This window comes from Eupeodes corollae, chromosome 3 (assembly GCF_945859685.1).
Source record: "Eupeodes corollae chromosome 3, idEupCoro1.1, whole genome shotgun sequence".
Taxonomy (NCBI): Eukaryota; Metazoa; Arthropoda; class Insecta; order Diptera; family Syrphidae; genus Eupeodes; species Eupeodes corollae.
In genome coordinates, this window is record NC_079149.1 from 2,971,855 (window position 1) to 2,990,650 (window position 18,796).

An 18,796-nucleotide genomic window follows, 5' to 3' on the forward strand; every position below is an offset into this window, starting at 1 on the left:
TGTCTTATGTTTCCTGACGATTTGGAAATGTACTGCATCGTAAAAAATACACCAAGTTTAAATTTAATAGTCACATAAACTATCTTGTGGCCAGATCAAGTTACTATTTATTAGAAGAAATTCGAAAGAATTTAAGGAACCCTTCACTTTTAAGAGCCTGTATTTTTCATACTTGAGGTCTATTTTGTAATATGGTTGTATAGTGTGGAATCCTTTTTATTGCATCCAATCAAATAGTCTAGAAAGAATTCAAAAATGCCTTTCTAGATACATTTTTAATCTATTAGCTTCATGTTTGACTCAATTCACCGAGCTTTATCTACAATTACATCATTAATTAAAATGATATTTACTACCACTCCAAACTTATTTTATCTTACATATATGAAATACCGATGGCAATAGCCATTCGATTTGTATATTTAATGATTTCTATAGATTTTTTTATAATTTATATCAGTAAGTAAGCCTCGAACAATTTGGAAGGAAGTCAACAGTAGTTTTTTGCGTTTGCTCACAAGTTAAGAATTTACTCAGTGCAGTTCTAAGCTGTGCCTTTGCCAGATTACAGACAAACATATACCTTCCCTATATCTACATAGAAGTCAGTTTGACCCCCAAGTACCCAGGTACAGTACAAAATGTTCCCGTGCTAGTGAGACAAAGAAGTGCCCGTAGTGTCGAGAATATTTCTGCCGCTGAGGCTTTAGTAGCAAAATTCCCATATGTATATCTCGAAAATTGTTCTCAAGCGTTGGGCATCTCTGTGACGTCGTTGTGGTAAATTTTTCGAAAAGGTCTTGGCATCCTTACAACATTAAACTTACAAAAGAACTGAAGCCGCTTGACCACCAGAAGCGTAGTATATTCGTGAATTGAGCTGAGCAACAACTTGAAAATGATTCCGATTTTCATCGCAATATCATCTTCAGCGCTTAGGCTCATTTTGGTTCAATTACTTTGTCAATAAACAAAACACGCGGTATTGGTCAGGCAGTAATCCACACGTACTCCATGAGTCATCATTGCATCCCGAAATAATTACGGTTTGGTGTGGATTATGGGAGGACATGTGATTCTAAGAGGACGGCGCCACCAGCACAACAGCGAATGTACCATCTATTTATTGCAAACCAAGTTTGGAGAACGTGTTATCTCACGAAATGGTCCAGTCGCTTGGCCGCCTCGGTCGTGCGATTTGAGGCCGTTAGACTGTTTGCTGTGGGACTACATCAAGTCTATGGTCTATGCCAACAAGCCAACGACGATTGATGAACTTCGTACGAATATCGAAAGTAAAATTGCAGCAGTATCGGCCGATTTATTTTTGAAAACCATCGAAAATTGGGTTCAGCGTCTGGACTTCCATACATAGTGGCATCGAACGTACCGTTTTTGTTTTTTTCTTAAACGATAAGAAAAATTCCACAATTCTTCTTAATTTATTAAATTCCATGTTACCTTCTGAGTAACACTGTCACTGGTGAAAACATAGACTCAAAACTAAATTTCTTTCATTCACAGATGAAAAATGTTGTTCTTCAATTTGGTCTACATCAGTTCCTAACATTTTTTGCAATCGACCTTTTAAAATATAGAATAGATCTTTTTTACTACAGATATTTTGTACTAATTAAATTAACCTTTATATTATCCATTTTTAATTTGGTATCATATAAAAAATTGGATAAGTAAAAGAGTAATTATCTGATTGTTTGCTTAAGAAAAAAACAAGTATTGCAAGTAATTATATGACTCGTAGCAAACATTTTATTCCCCTATCAAGACATCCAATTAAGCAAAATCTTCTTTTTTCTTTGGCCGATTAGATGAACTTTTCGTAGACTTTAAAGAAGTTTTTATTACATTTAATTATTTAAATTTTTTAATGTTGAGTTTTTGGTATCCAATCTAAATTGAATGTATAAAAAGATGTGAGGTCTTAAAATTGGGTTAGTGATATCTCAGCGTTCATACTCCAAGACAGAGGTATCATGAAAAGATTTGGATTCTACCTTTCGTTGGCACTTGCGCTAAGTAGTTTTGTAAGTTTTGGTTCCTGCCAATTTGATAATGAAGTTATTCGGGACATTTTGATTGAAGGCTTCAGGGCTTACAATGAAGAAAATACAAAACCAGTTGATGGTAAGTTAGCCAAAACCCACACGACTAATTTGAATGACGATAAACTCTATATTTCTTTGCAGTTCCTTCAGAAAATGAATCGTTTGATTTTATCATTGTTGGAGCTGGTCCAGCAGGTTGTGTCCTGGCCAACAGACTCTCCGCAAATCCTAACTGGTCTGTGCTGCTTTTGGAAGCAGGTCCCACGGAGAACATAGTCAATGATATGCCAGTGTTAGCAGGTTATTTACAAGTATCAGAAGCCAATTGGAATTTCTCGACCACGCCCCAGAAGAACGCTTGTTTTGGAATGAACGACAACATTTGCATCATTACTCGAGGAAAAATGCTCGGCGGATCAAGTGCTATAAACTACATGATCTACAGTCGTGGAAATCCTAAGGATTTCGACAAAATGGCACAAGCCGGCAATGTGGGATGGTCATACAAAGATGTTCTTCCGTACTTTTTGCGGTCAGAGAGAGCAAACTTGGAGTGTTATGAGGATACCCCGAACCATAATACCTCAGGTTTGCAGAGTGTTGAACATGCGAGGTACAGAACCCATGTGGCGGATGCTTTTGTAAGAGCATTTGTAGATTTGGGATATCCAAAAATTGACTATACTGGGGAACCCCAACACGGCACTGCTTACGTTCAGGGAACAACTCTCAATGGACACAGACAATCTGCTGCTAAGGCGTTTGTTTTACCTATTCTCAATGAAAGAAAGAATCTTCGTGTTTTGACCTTTGCCACTGTCACAAAGATTCTGATTGATGATTCATTTTTAGCTTATGGTGTTGAGTTCATCCACAGAGACAAGAACTACGTAATCAAGGCCAACAAGGAAGTGATTTTGTCTGCAGGAACCATCAAGTCACCTCAACTACTTATGTTGTCCGGTGTTGGTCCCAAAGACGTGCTCAGCAAAATGGGAATCAAACAATTGGTGAATGTTCCCGTTGGAAAAGTGTTGTACGATCACATGTCCCATATTGGCCCGACTTTCACCACAAACAGTACAGGCTCAACATTATATTTTGACCGAATTACTTCTGAAGATGTTCAAAAATTCAAAGCTGGCGATCCTTCTACAAGAGTATCGACACTCACAGGCGTAGAAGCCTTAACATCAATAAAATTGCCATTCTCCTGTCCCGATGATGATCGCCCTGATGTGGAGCTGATTTTCGTAGAGACAAGTATGGCCGTTGACAATGGATTTGTTTTCACGAAAAGCATCAATTTCAAACAAGACACCTACGACAAAGGATTCAAGCCTTTAGAGGGAACAGAACATTTCACTATTGCCACTATGTTATACCGTCCCAGATCATCCGGAAGTGTTACGTTGAGAGACAAAAATCCCTTAAGTCCTCCAATTATTGATCCCAATTACTTTGGTGAGGAATATGATGTCGAAATTATGCTAGCAGGTATTAAACAGGCTCTTCGAATTGCCGAAACACCTGCCATGAAAAGAATCAACGCTACATTGTATTCAGTAAAGATTCCTGAATGTGAGGAATTTGACTTTGGAACTGATGAATACTGGAGATGCTCGATCAAAGTATTGACATACAGCCAAAATCATCAAGTGGGAACGTGTAAAATGGGACCTGCAAATGATCGAACCGCAGTCGTAACCCCCGAGTTGAAAGTGCATGGAATGAAGAGGTTGAGAGTGGCTGATAGCAGTGTTTTGCCAGCACCTCCAACGGGACACACACATCCGATTTCGTTGATGATTGGTGAAAAATTAGCCGATATGATAATCAAAGAGTGGCAGCATAAAATTTGCTAAATTCTTCAAATAGGAAAAAAAACAACATGACCAAGCAGAGTCTTATTTTCAGTTTAATATTGTGACAAATAAATCTATTTTTTTATAATTCCGTGACTTTTGCTTGTTACCCTAATGTAACGAAATTAAAATGCTTTATTTTAAGCCAACAGTTTCCAGTAACTTGTGCTCAAGAAAAATTATTTCATCTAACAAAACAAGCAATTCTACTTTACTCACTTTCCCAAAACGTAGCTTTAATAATGTCTCAGTCGATCATTCAATTCATTGTTTTGTTGTTTGGACAGAAGTTAAGTAGCTTCCAAATGTTAAAAACAACTTATCTTTTGCTCTGACTAAAACGAAAGAGCTGAACTTAGAACTTTAACGAAAATCAAAAACGAAGATCTCTCTTAAAGAAAACAAAAGACCTGAGCTTCGAACTTCAATAAAGATCATAGGAGACAATTCAAAATAAATTCATAATTCAATCTAAAAATGGATTTTCTTAAATATTGTGGCTCGGATAAGTGCTGAAAAAGTCAATATATTTAATAATTATTCATTTTCAAATCCCGTTAAAGTTCTTTCTGAATAGTATCAGTATTCATTTTTGTGAATCTTTTTTTTACTATATGTTCTATGTTAACTTTGTTTGGGCTCATTAATGTTGACCAAGTTTCATACCCTTGGACATGTCATAACAAAACCTATTTTAATTCTTTCGCTTAACTTCCTCATATAAAAAAAAACACTATTAAGAAAAACGAAACAATTTGTAGCCGAAAAAATAAGAAAGCATTTATTTATTAACTTATTTGTCACTTCGTACGTCTTAATAAAACTTAATACCCACTCATTTACTTCAATAGCAAAATAGTCCCAGCATCTATTACAAATTGAACATGAAACAACTTCTTGGACAAACTACCATAAACATAAATTTCCATCCGAATTCTTCCACTTAGTTCTGTACGAGAACTAATTTACCATCAAAGAATAATTTACTTTCAAAGAAGCAATTCAGCTATAGGAAAAAATATTTCATAGAAACCAATTATGAACGGTTTGTCAAAGTATTCCACTTCATTTTCATCTTAGGAACACTTGCGTTAGTGTTTGAGCTTAAAAAGGCACCTTATCGGGGAAAATGTTTACCTGGTCGACGACGACGACGAGCGCGAGGACTGATTGCAAAATGTATTGGTATAATAAAAATAAAAACAAATATTTCATGGGAGTGCACAATAATGTCGATGGAAACACGGTCGTTATGTCTGCAACTTCATTACACGCATCACACACCAGGTATGTATGTCTACTCACATAGGTGGTAAAGGAGTATATATTTAGATGCACTTCCATCTTACGCTTTATGGATTTTCCATTCTCGGGCAAGCGGAATTGCTTATTAGGTGTTAAAACCGCCCTATTGGACATTGGACAGCCACAGCCACCCCTTGTCTCCACAATCCTTACCTATTACTTATAAATTCCAATTCTAAGCAGGAATACAAAAAACAGGCGTTGATAATATTTTTGTTTTTGTCAGACGCACGTACACGCCACACCACAAACACCTTACTTCTTTGACAGTTCATGTTTTCTATTTTTGTGCTTAGGCTTAACATGCATTTGCAGCATTAGCAGCAGCGGCATTGCAGCCAAGGCTAAGTTATTAATCATAAACTATCTTTGCTGACACTTTGTCAGGATTGCCAAGTACCTAATGTCTCCAATGCCCAATGAAGCAGGAAGGCAACTTAATTGAGACAGTCCCGTCGCGGTCGTCGCTCGTCTCTGTCGTCGTCGTAACATTCTGCTCGTCTATTTCTAAATTAAAGAAGTCACCTCACGTCATGCAATCAGTCAGAGTGGCTGGGTTTGTCGATTTGCCTGATGTCTGATGGTCCTCGTCTAGCTAAGACGGAAAGACGGAAAGACGAAAAGACTTAAAGACTCAAAGACTAAAAGACTCAAATACGCAAAGACGCACGCGCACACGCACTCTTCACTCTCTGACAGTTTGGGTGTGAATCGGATTCGGTTATCGGTTCTCTGTTATCTGCCTACATGTTGTACGACATAATGTTGTTCCTAGTAGGGTGCTTCAGCCGGTTACGGTTACGGCCACGACTACGGGCAACAGTTGCGAGTTCATGACTGCGGGAGTGCGGGAGTAGGTACATGCATACCTATATCTTTGATAGGTAATTGTTTGTTTAGAATATTTATATTTTTATATTAATAACGTTCGTCGAATCCTTTATCTCTTCATAAATAAAACTGACGTTATCTTTTGGTTTGCATCGCAACTCGATGAGCAAAGACGCACAAACGCTCACCGTGAAGTTAAGGTTTGGTTTGGAGTGGAGTCAAGTTAAGTCTTTTTTTTCCTAATTTATGTGGAACATTAAATTGGTGATATTTGATGATGATGATGACACCGGATAAGGTATCAGGTGTCAAAACAAATATGTATATTGAATTTTGTCTCTGTATTTGTCTTGGGGGGGTGATTGTTGTAAGATGATTTAACATTTGAGAAAACTGAATTATTTATTAGATAAAATAAAGGGTTTAATATAGAAAAACATGAATTCTTGTGTGGATAAGAAAAATGCTAAAATTATTCAAATTAGAAATGGAATTGTTTTCAGATTTATTGAATAATATATTTTATATGTTTATAGAACCTTCCCTTTTTGAAAATAATACTGTGAAGTCGTGACTTTTAGTTATGTTTTTTTTTACGAGGTTGAACTTGAAATGCGAGAAGCTGTTATGTCATACATTTTAAATTGCAACTGAAAATAATATTTTATTTATGAACAAGGTTAAAAGCTAGGATAACTTTTGTATCTTCATTAAAACAGTAAATTCAAAAATATTTCAACTCTACGACATTAGCTGTTAGACTGAGGTTGAAGAAATAAGAGTGTCCCTTTATAAAAACTATCCACTCATGAAGTGGCATGTCTACAACCGATATAGCTTTCTTACTCAGCTTTATACAAAATTGGTAAGAGTCGCAAGCTAAACGACGAAAAGAATGGACTCACTGGTAATTTTAATTGAAAGATTAAATTCCTTTGAACTCACTTTGAGAATGGGACTTGTGAATTTGTAAATACCAATCTTTTGACATTTAAAAGATTGCTGTTTAAAATTGAATGCATTTAAAGTTTTTGCTTTTATTTGAAGTCTTCGTATTCTTTAACATTCTTAATATTAACCTGGTTGATAATGCTTGATAAGGAGGCTAGGGTCTGAGCTATTTTGTATGCTCTATTTTCTTAAGAATCTAATCTTGAAACCGATTTTTATTCTTTGTATTTTAACTTTGTCAATTATTTACCCTTTCCTACTTTAATGCAAGGAACAATTCTTTATTTAGAAGTTAAAAGAGTATTCATTACAATTTTCAGTAACTAAAAATCATATCTCATTTAATAACAGAGAAAAAAGGTGAGATAACTTTTAACTCTATGACAAGAGGAACCAGCTCACAAAAATCAAAGAAATAAGAGCGTCCCTTTGTAAAAACTCTACAACCGATATAGCATTGTTAAACAGATTTATAAAATTTTTATTTTTTGTATTATAACTTTGTCAATAATTCATTGACACTAGTCTTCTTTAACGCTGATTGATTTTTAGCTTACTAATCTTCTATCTTAAAGAACGGAAACTTCTTAATTACCGGCAATGTGGCTTTCTTTGCAATAGGTCCACTGATGATCCCATAGTTTATTTCACCGGACAGTGGAACAAAAACAAAGGCATTTGATAGATTTTGGCACCAAGCTCTCTTATCGAAAACGCGTGCATTTGGTATTGATGAATCCCTTCTTCGTTGGGTTAGATATTACCTTTCGGGCCGTTCAATTCAAGTAGTATTGATGGGTTTAAATCTGAAATCCACAAAATAAACGCTGGTGTGCCCCTTAGCTCAGTTTTGTCTCTGACACTCTTCCTTATTTTTATAAATGATCTTTTGTCTAAAACTTCTAACCCTCTAAATTGTCTCGCTGATGAGAGTACCCTCAGCTTTTCATATTCGTTTTTACATTCTCATCCTTGTCCTTCGAGTGTGGACAGCGTATGAAAAGCTTATTAAATTATGATCTTGACAGCATTGTCCAATAGGAAATTAGAATTCGTGTAGAATTTAATGCTTCGGAAACTCAATGCCACTATCCATGGGTGGTACTGCAGAACAGCTTTCAGTTCTTATTATTATAGTTAAGGAGTTTAACCATAATACCCGTTCTTTAAGAATGCCCATCAGTTTACATTTGAGCCCGATTTAGGACGTACAGTATATCAAAGATCGTTTTTTTTTTAAGTGTATAATCATTATAAGGGTATTCATATCCCCTTGAGTGCGCACACAATATTAAAAAAATGGAAGCAACACTTCTTCGTTTAGAAGTCACAAGAGCATTTCAATTCATTTCAATTGTCAGCCTTCTACTGATTATTTTATAATTTTCAAGAAACTTCAAATAACATCACCGTTCAAATTCCACACTGAAACACATAAACAAATACCGAAAATGTCTACAAAATCTCATAAAGCACACATTTTTAAGTACGCAATAAATTATAACTTAATTTGTTGGAAAACCTATGGGCTTCCAAGCAATTTACCCCCAACAACTTTACCAATGCCTATAGCCTTCTACGTAGATGGCTGATTACTTTATGCCTGAGTGACTGCGTCAGCTAGAGCGGCCTCCACTTCCATCCACATCCACAAGTGGTGGGTGGTTGATACTCATGAAATTATATTTTTTTTTCTTTTTCTAATTTTAAACCCAAACTCGATGCTATTGTATTAATTTACCATAACCGTTAACGATCACCATACCGACATAAACATGCCGTACGAATTAATTGAAAAATTTACTTTTAACTCCTTCTGGCATCTAATTTCCTCACATGGCGGCACTCAGCATAGGCACAAGCCCATAACCGTATGTCCATATTCGATTGTTGAATTAATTTTTATCGTCGGGCAATTATCGTACGACATTTTTAGTTGTCGCAGTCGTTGTCGTGTCGATCGTTCGTTCAAGCCACCACAGCCTTGCCGCTGCGCAGCCACAGAATGCTCCACCACTATACTGCTTAAGGTCGATTTATGTATGTTCGAGCTTGGCAGGACTCCGGCACTGGGGACCGAACGATGGAATTCCTATGAGGTTCAAAATTAGTTTTCATTTAATTATATTTCGATGCCAAATGGTCAACCAGCTAGAACCCTAGAATGGGCTATTAGACAAAATGTCGTCACCATAATTCATCAGTTAGAGTTGCATTGTTGAGTCGCTGTTGCTGAAGCTGATGTTGATGCTGATGCTGATGGAGGCGCTAGTAGCAGTGGAAAACACCTAGATGAAAAAAGTGGTACAATTAGCATGGAGATTTATTGGATGGATCCCGATGAATGACATCGAGTGGACTGGACATGGAATATGAAGCTCATAAAGCGTTCTAGCCTGCGCGTTTGTTGATAGTTGCTACCTCAAGGCGTTTTAAGCCAATTTGGAGCAAACTCCAAAGCAAAATCAAAAGCATCAAGCCCGAGATGGACTGATCTATCAATAATCACAAATTACTTTTAATTGTTGCGATGTTGTTGATTCTATGTGACGTGCATCATCATCATCAGTGTTCCTGGCTCAATGTACATATATTGTTCCTGAATGGTTAAAATGATGCGGTCGCTTTAGGAAATGACGTTGAAGATGACTACGAGCGACGTCGGCGGTGGCATGGCGGTGGCAACAACGGCGATGACACAGCGATAGAGAAACTAGAAAATCATTTAAGTTGGTTAATCATTGTTATGGTTTGATGAGTTGGTTCTGTCGTTGTCGTGCGCCTGATGTTGCACTAACAAGTTTATCGAGTCTAAACGAAACACGAAGGCCATAGGTAATAGTTGTGGAATGATAATTGGAACCCTGCTTGGTTTATCACTTTAGAAGTCCAAAGGAACATCATCGTTGGTATTTGGTTTTAGTTTTAAAATACATTTCAAAAAACGTGGTAATTTTGTGTAAAGCCAAAAATACTTAATGAAATTATAATATGAACATTTGGCATGTCCCTCACCTTTACGCGCTTATAACACTTCTTTTCTGTTCTTTGTTTTGTTTAAGGGGGAAGATTAGTGCGAAAAAAGGGTATTTTTCAAACATTTAGATAGTTTTGACCTTTAAAAGAATTCCTAAAAGATTTAAAATCGATTTTTGGCTTACAAGCATTTGAAATTTACTCCGAACTCTTGTTTTGTAGAGTTCAAGTTGCTCTGTTAAACTGACTTCACATTAATTATGCATATGAAATTTCTTGACGCAATTTGTATAACCCTGGCAAAGCAACCAAGAACTTGTCTTATAGAAATATTTAAATTCAATTATTATTTGTATCCTTTCAAAACTAAAGAGTTAAAAAGAAATGGAATAAAAAAGCTATGAGTGAGGTATTAACAATTTTTTTTTTAAAAGCGCATGTATGCCTTTAAATGTGGAATATGACATCCACCTGCCCACTTCAGGTTCTTACGGTGCCACGGTTCCGATTGGTCCAATTATCAAAGAATCTTCCGCATAGATCCGGTTGAATTTTAGCCATGGCCTGTGTTAAGTTCACCTTTAGGGCATAGGTCGATTGTGGTTTATTTGCATAGACCTGCGACTTCAAGAAACCCCACAGAAAAAAATTCTAGCGGGGTCAAATCACATGACCTTGGTGACCAATTCACATCACCCCTTCGAGAGATAGCCTTACCCTCAAATCGTTCATGCAAAATTTCAATCGACCTGCTGGAACCACATGTCGTGTAGGTCCATACGGTTCAATTCGGGCCATAAGAAATTAGTTATCATCGTTATGTAGCGCTCGCTGTTGACGGTAACCGCCTCACTAACGTCGTTTTCAAAAAAGTACGGACCAATTACGCCGCAACGTTTGCTTTAACGAACACTTATATTTTGATAATAAAGTTTTATCATTTGAACGTACATGTGCAAATGAATAATAAACTAAATGTTTGACAAATGTCAGCAAAAGAAAATAGCCGCTACGGGGTGCCAAAATCTATACACTCCAATTAAAAACCCTTTATAAACATAATATATGGCTTTCGACCGTAATAGCAGTATAACTTTGTCAAATTGTTTTCCAAACCACTTCATTCAAGATGGATCATCTTCAAAGAATTTATCGCATAGCGTTGTTGACTATTTTTCTTAAATTTTGAATTTGGTTCAAAGCAAATTTTGAAGCAATTCGACCCTTATAAATTTTGAAAATTTCCTGGGTTTAAAGTATAGACATCTTGAAATTCTTAGGTTATCTTTTGTATGATTCGCATCTTTAAAAATACAAACTAGTACTTCCTAAGAAAAGGTTTAAGATTGACACAAGGTACGAAAAAGCATTTGCACACTAAAAGGATTCAACCATTTATATGTGCGAGTCATGTTTATGGAGGGGACCTACAGTTTTATGCCGAATTATTCCGGCTAATTTGTGAAAGCACTTTTTATGATAAGAATTACATTTCGTGGTTTGTTTATTCCTCGGAAGAGGTAATACTCGTGAAGAAAAAAGCTTTAGATGGCACAGGCAAGTTTTGAACACAACACCTCTAGCGTGAGAGTCCTGCGCACTAACCAACAACCGGGAACTACACCATTTAAATAGGTACTTAAAAAAAATCACTTCTAACAATTTACTAACTTAATTTGGCACTACATTTGCAGTGCCATCTTCTCCCCCACTAACCTTCTTTGCATACGAGACCGTAGATCACTAGAGGGGCTTTTCTCTCGAAACGACTCAAGGTGCTTTCATCTGCTTTTGTTACAGTCCATGCTTCTGCACTGTATAGCAAGACGGAAATAATGAGGGTCTTATATAGCGACACTTTGGTCCCTCAAGAGAGGGCTTTGCTACTCAATTACTTTCTTAAAAAAACGTATGACAGCGCATGACCTTGTCTAAAGCCTTTTTTGACGTCGAAAAGTTTTGTTAAGTTGTTTCCAACCTTAATGGAGCAGCATGAATTCCCCAGGGTCATTCTGCGCAAACGGACAAGTTTGGCAGGTATGCCAAAACTAGGCATATGCAGGCTTGAAATGGATAAAAAGATAGTGGGTGTCAATTTGATATTCTTTTGTTTGTTCTAGGATCTGACGTAATGTGTATATTTGTTAGACCCAGATAACTTTTTTGTAATTTCAAATTAATATTTCCGTTCCTCATATTTTTTTGATTTTTTTTCTTTTTGTTGAAAGACCTGTCACTTTTTGGGTGTGTTCAAAAACATGGGATTCTAATTAAGGAGCAAAGGATTAAAACTTTGGTACGCATAGCTTTTTTTCAATTTGAACAAAGAAAGAGGTTTTTACTACCCTATACATGTTTAAAGTTTAAAAACTTCAGGCGTTAGGTAAATAGGGAAATCTTTAAGAAGAGATACGCAAGAATTTTGGTGTAAGAGTTTTGGGTATCAAAATTCAACCGAAAACAGAGTTCAGTTTCCATATTCTGGATTTGTAGATCTCTGGTTAAAAAATAATCTCTCGACAAAGAATAATTTTTTTTAAATATCGGTAAATATAACTAGTTCCATAATATTTTAAAATTTGGTTGCTTTCAGGTTAAAGCATTGTTCTCCACACCAAAACTTACGTTTTTTATTTTGTCTTATCATTTACTATTAAAAATTCTTATATTTTTAAACCCATTAATTTAAATAGGGTTTTTATTGGTCTAGATCCCACGTCTTTAGGGAATTCGTTACTTTTTTTTGTCTGTCAAAATAATAACCAACGATGACCACCAGCAAAGGACAATTGACCAGCCTACTCTTTTCAGATAATTGTTGGGAGGCCATTATTATTTTTCTTATATTTCATTATAGATATACATATATAGTATAGATTCAGCTTTTATATGTGCTGTATACGTATGTCTGTAGTATCTCATACTTCGTGCCATCAATAAAAAGTCACCAGATTCTAATTTTATTGCACGCCAGCAATTATCTCTACAAACCAGCAAACTAGAGCTCTCCTTGAGAAACCGTCGAGGCAGCGCAAGCACGTAGGTGGCAGTTGTGGTGATGGTGGTGGTGGTGGAGTTGGTGGTGGCAAATGGCAACTAGTAACTGGCAAAAGCAATCCAAGATCTGGCTCAATCTTCGTTGCTGTCGTTCGTCTGTCGTTTCACATCGTTCGAAGGCACATCCTCCAAAAGTGCTACATAAATTCACCATTAAGGTTCCTACACATCCTCTATGCCTATATTTTTCCGCCGTTGACATTTATCGTCTTGCTTGGTGATGATCAAAATCCAAAGGCGAGAAGAGAGGAAATGCCACAGAAAATCTATGAAAAAGTCCGAATAAAGGTACCTTCTCTCTGTGGATGTGGATGTGGCTGTGACTTTGGAAGTTGCTGATGTTGACCATTGCGCAGTTGATTTGAAATTTAACTGCTGCAACGGCAACCATGCTGCACCTCCTCGCCTATATAACTAAATAAGTTGCTTTTAGATAGATCAAAAGCCTTATTTTCGAAATCATCATCACCATCAGCTACAACCTTCGTTTTTAAATACAAAAATTTTCATGTGGCACCAAGAGATATGTGCCACCATAAATTTCCTTTGTGGGATTTTCCTCGGCAAGGGTAAGCTTGCTTGCCTTTTATATACCTATATGTACTTTGCTACAGGACGGCGGCGCGGCGGCCGGCAGTGGCGGTGGCAGCAGTGTGCGTGCGCATGCGTGCGCTCAGGACTGCTTATTGGGTTGAGTGATAAATTTAATTTTTATGTCACGTCATTTAATGGCAGTGGTGCGCAACTCATAAGTGAAAAGTTGATAGTGAAAAGGCGCAAATGGATGAGACGGGGCTGTGCTGTGCAGTCCTGTGCAATTGGAACAGCGCAGCACAATGATTCTACGCAATAGCGACAACGCATTGATATCACTTCGTTGTTGTTTTTGTTTTTACGGGCAATCTCAGTTGTCATCGATTAAATTGGGTTTGATTGCAAAGTTTAAACATTTTTATTGTGCTCACGGTGCATGATTCTGGTATGATATAAAAGAGAAGTTTAAAAAATGCACTATTTTCATAATACTAAAACTGAATCCGTCAAAAGAGAACAACGTTACTTTGATATTTAGATTGAAATAAGTACAACTGACATAAAAATAGATTAACATATATTTTTTAAATTTAAAACTACCCTTTAAAAAATGTATTGCTCTAACTAAAAAGATCAAGGGTGTTTTTTTAGAGGCAATTAACTTTACACTTAAGAATTTTCCAGAAAGTAGTTAGCTTATATCAAGCTTCACAAGTTAGCAAATAAGGTGCATTAATTTCACCATTAATAAGTTGATGAAAAAATACTTAGTTATTATTAACACGCCTTTGATGGAGAGATTGCATTTGAAGAAGTAAAATACGATGTTCATAGGGAGGCAGATCATAAGGATCGCCCAAAGGAAGACCCTTTAGGGCAATGCGAATGAAATTATGTTGAATTGATTCAATACGTTTTCTATGAATATCGTAACAGGGATTATATACCAGCAAAGCATTTTCAAGATGAGGACGAACATGACAACACTTAGGGATCGTTGAACTCCTTTGGCCAGCGTTTTATAAGACTAAGCATAGAACTGGATTTTTAACAATAAAATTAATGTGATGTGTAAATTCTGAGTTGAAACAGAAATGAACTAGGTGTTCATCTTTAAATGTAAATTACAATAATCAAATACACTTCCGATTCGTTTTATAGGAAAAATTATCGTTTGCCATTTTAAAGGGTTGAGGGCAACGCTATTTTTCATACACCAAAATGTTAAGCTATCAAAATCAATGTCGGCTTCTAAAAGGATACGATCATGGGTGGACTTAATTATCTTAAGAATTTTCATGTCATCAGCAAAGATGAGAATCTCACTTGAGCGTAGACATGACTATACGTCGTTAAAAGACAGTATGAATAGAAAAGGGCCTAGATGGCTTCCCTGGGGAACACCAGATTGGGCAACAAAGGTACAGAAAGACAATTTCTAAGTTTTACCTCATAGGATCTGTTTCAAAGGTATGATTTGATCCAAGCTAAGAAAAATGGTGGAAAACCAAGAGCTTTAAGTTTAAATAAAATAATTCCGAGCCTAAGTTGGTCAAAAGCTTTAGAAAAGTCAGCAGTCAACTTTATAACCTTGTTCTAAAGCGTTTGAACATATGTTTGAGAATGTAAGGAGATTTCTAAAGGTTGATCTTTTTTCACAAAACCATGTTACTTAATTCTACACTTTCCAAAACAACTTGCTCAAATTATTTTGAAATGCAAGAAAGCTTTGCAATAAGAATGCATATTTGTTTTATCCGCCTTGTTACCTTTCTTGAAATTTGGTGTTAGAAATGACTTCTCCCATATATTGGGAAATTTGCCTGTTTAAGAGAAAGTTTGAATAAGAACGTAAGGAGTGCAACTAAAACATTACTACACTTTTTTAATACTATCGGGGGAATACCATCGGAACCAACTAAGCACTCATTACTCAACGTAGATAAAAGATCGATGAACGTACTTCATTAACCTCTTCAAAGCAATTAACAAATAACTAACGGAAATTTGTTGCGAAAGCGTAAAAGATATCAAGAGTTGTATCTAATGAAAGGTTCTTGTAAGTGAAGTTAATTGAAAAGATATCTGATTTTTTCTTCAAGTCAAGTTTCCTAAACTTTGTAGGATTCTCTTTCAAAGAGTTGCCCATGTCAGTAACATAAGAGCCGTTTATTTTGGAAGTGGCCTAAGTCACTTTTTTTTTAGTCGAGAAATTTTTTAAAAATGAAAAGATACCATTCAATTGTATTTAGTGTTGCCATTAACTCGATATTTTTGAAAAAGTGACTTATGCCACTTTCAAAATAAACGGCTCATAACTAGCATATCAAAAATAAGAAAGAATTAAATTCGTTAAAGAGTTAAACATAAAAAGAGTAGTTGATTGGAGACAGAGTTTTGAGATAAGTTTTCTATGCCTTATTTTTTTTGTTACGCAGCAAACGCAATTCTTTCGTGTACCAAGGGTGTCTAAAGATTTCATTTCTTGATTTCCTTAAAGGTACATTTTGTTTCCAAACAATAATTATGGATCTCATAAAAATTTGAAACTGCTTCGACAATATTAGGAAATTGTAATGTATCAGCAATATCAAAAATGGCTAAATATCAATATCTATCGTAATATTCGTAATTGCTGATCTAGATTCTAAAACAAGAGTACTAATATCGTCAGACGAAAATAAAAGAATAATTTTGAAATGGAATTGGCACGATATGAACTTTATTCGAAAGAAGAAGAGTTTTCTGGTTTTATAATGCAAACATGATTTCTATTATATAACAGTCACGTAGTCTTAGTCAAATCTTTAGGTAAAGTTTCGGACTAATTATTTTTTTAGGAATTTGTTTTTTAGAATAGCAACTTATACTCACAGAAAAAAGTTATCGCACGACCTTGGAGGCCAAATCACAGGTCCGTAAAGCTACCAAACGTTTCTTTCAACTAGTCAATTGTACCACGAGCTAGTATCACATATTGCGCCGCCGTCTTGTTGAAACCACATGTTTGTTTAATTTACGAACAAAAAATTAGTAATCATGGCTTTATATAAAGGTCACTATACACTGTATCGTTCTGCTCAATATCGTTTTTTTAAAGAAGTAAAGACCAAATATTCCCCAAACCCATAATCTGTTTTTGTAGAATGAGTATGTCTCAATATACACTTGAGGATTATTATCATCACTCCTAATACAGCAGTTTTATTTATTGACGTTTCCCTGTGCAGAAATAACTTAGTACCGATTTTGACGTTTCCCTGTGAAGAAATCACTTAGGACCGATTCAACTATCAACCAGCCGATATATTAACCAAGAAGTAGCTTCTTTTGAAAAGAATTTGAAACTATTTAAATTGATACCAATTTCTGTTTTAGTACTTGTTCGACGCACGTTCTTAATGTTAGTGTTGTATAAAGTAGAACTTAAAGGTATAAACTTTGTATAACACTTTATCTAATACTCATATTTATATACAGACAAACATGCATACTCCCAATCTATCATATCATTGATTTATAGCTATTAAGAATACACTAAGTCAGTCTTATACTTACTGTGGTTCAATAAAGAACTATTTTATATTAAGTTAAAATACTTAAAAGTCTTTTCTTTAAACACACATAACATGGTGTCAGATGTGTGTCACTAAGTCTTAAATCCTAAATAAAATTAAAAGTCAAGTCATAAGTATAAGCCGAATTAAGTTAAATAAAAAACGATGTCAAAGAAACCAGAAGATTTGGTTTCTGTCTCAGCAACGACACCCGTATCGTCGGTGTCACCGCTTAACCTAAAAAGCACAAATTTGCCAGCCGCATGGAGACACTGGCTCAGTCTGTTCAAAATTTATTTACGTGCTTCTAGTCTCGAGGAGCAACCAGATAGCCGAAAAGTAGCATTATTGCTACATTACATGGGTCCTGATTCACTGGATATATTCAATTCTTTCAATGAAGATCTGGACAAAATCACATACGATGTCCTCGTGAAAAAACTGGATGATTATTTCCTTCCAAAGGTGAATATCATAATGGAAAGGTATTCATTTTTTTCCAGGCGACAAGGTCTAGACGAATCCATTGATGAATTTGTCACTTCGCTCAAAAACTTAAGTCTGACATGCGACTTTGGAACCCTACGTGAGGATCTAGTTCGCGACATATTCATTTGTGGCCTTCATAACAAGTTTTCTCACTTAAAAGAAAAGCTTCTCAATGAAGACAAAATAACTTTGGAAAAAGCAGTCCTAACATCCAGAAGCATGGAGCTCAACAAAGAGCACGTCCAACAATTGCAAGCGGAGCAAACAAGCAGTTTCATCGGTGCTTTGCAGAAACATAACAACAACTCGTCATCAGAAGCCCAGAGTCATCGTCATCATCGGCAGTTTTCGAAGCCAGCTCGTCAACAACATAAAACGTCATCGTCGTCATCACCACAGTCTCATATAAAGTCGTCTTCAAATCGTCAAAACTCATTCCGCTATTCACGTCATAACCAGCAACAAACCGGTCGAAAAAATTACCATCAGCAGAGTTCACAGTACACTTCATCGAACGGTAAGAACTCGTGTAAAAATTGTGGACAGGTTCACAAATACACTTGTCCAGCTATGGGTGTAACTTGCTACAGGTGTAGAGGTAAAGATCATTTTTCGAAAATGTGTCCAAGGAATCTTCAAGTCCGCAACATCGAATTTGCGACTGATGTGTCGGATACAGAATCAGTATTGTCAACATTGTTTATTGGCGTTCTACAACAACAACAGAACGAAAATCAACAACGTCAACGTCATCATAGTCCCCATCATAAGTTCCAGAATCAACAACGTTATCAACATGACGAAGATGAGCCCCAGTGGCATGTGTCTTTGCAGATCAACAACTGCAAAATTTCCTGTCAACTTGACACAGGAGCTCAAGGTAATGTCATGTCTGTCAATCAGCTACAAACACTTGGATTATCCCGCAGTATTATTAAATCAAGTAATCAAAATTTATTAACTTTTAGTGGTGAAAAAATTTATTCATTAGGATATTGCATGCTTAATTGTACTTATAAAAATATAGTTTATAAAATTAAATTTATAGTTGTTGAAATTGATTGCAAGTGTCTTATAGGTCTTAAAACGTGTCTAGAAATGAATTTAATTAAGAAAAATGACGAATATAATTTAAACGTGAATGCAATGTGTTCTAAAAATGATG

The 18,796-nt window shown here is 35.9% G+C and overlaps 1 protein-coding gene across 1 annotated transcript; it reads left to right on the forward strand.

Annotated features, from left to right (window-relative positions):
* Positions 1-1,969: 1,969 nt before the first annotated feature.
* LOC129951561 (glucose dehydrogenase [FAD, quinone]-like) lies at positions 1,970-4,019 on the forward strand. The gene is made up of 2 exons (XM_056063781.1): positions 1,970-2,145; positions 2,208-4,019. The coding sequence occupies exons 1-2, from the start codon at positions 1,995-1,997 to the stop codon at positions 3,929-3,931; spliced, it is 1,875 nt and encodes a 624-aa protein (XP_055919756.1). The 5' UTR covers positions 1,970-1,994; the 3' UTR covers positions 3,932-4,019.
* Positions 4,020-18,796: the final 14,777 nt, after the last annotated feature.

What these genes read in the sequence shown, in the direction of transcription:
- LOC129951561 (XM_056063781.1), top strand. Translation starts at nt 1,995, where the DNA reads ATGAAAAGATTTGGATTCTACCTTTCGTTGGCACTTGCGCTAAGTAGT. An exon ending in AAATACAAAACCAGTTGATG is followed by an intron (nt 2,146 to 2,207) that starts GTAAGTTAGCCA and finishes ATTTCTTTGCAG; the next exon opens with TTCCTTCAGAAAATGAATCG.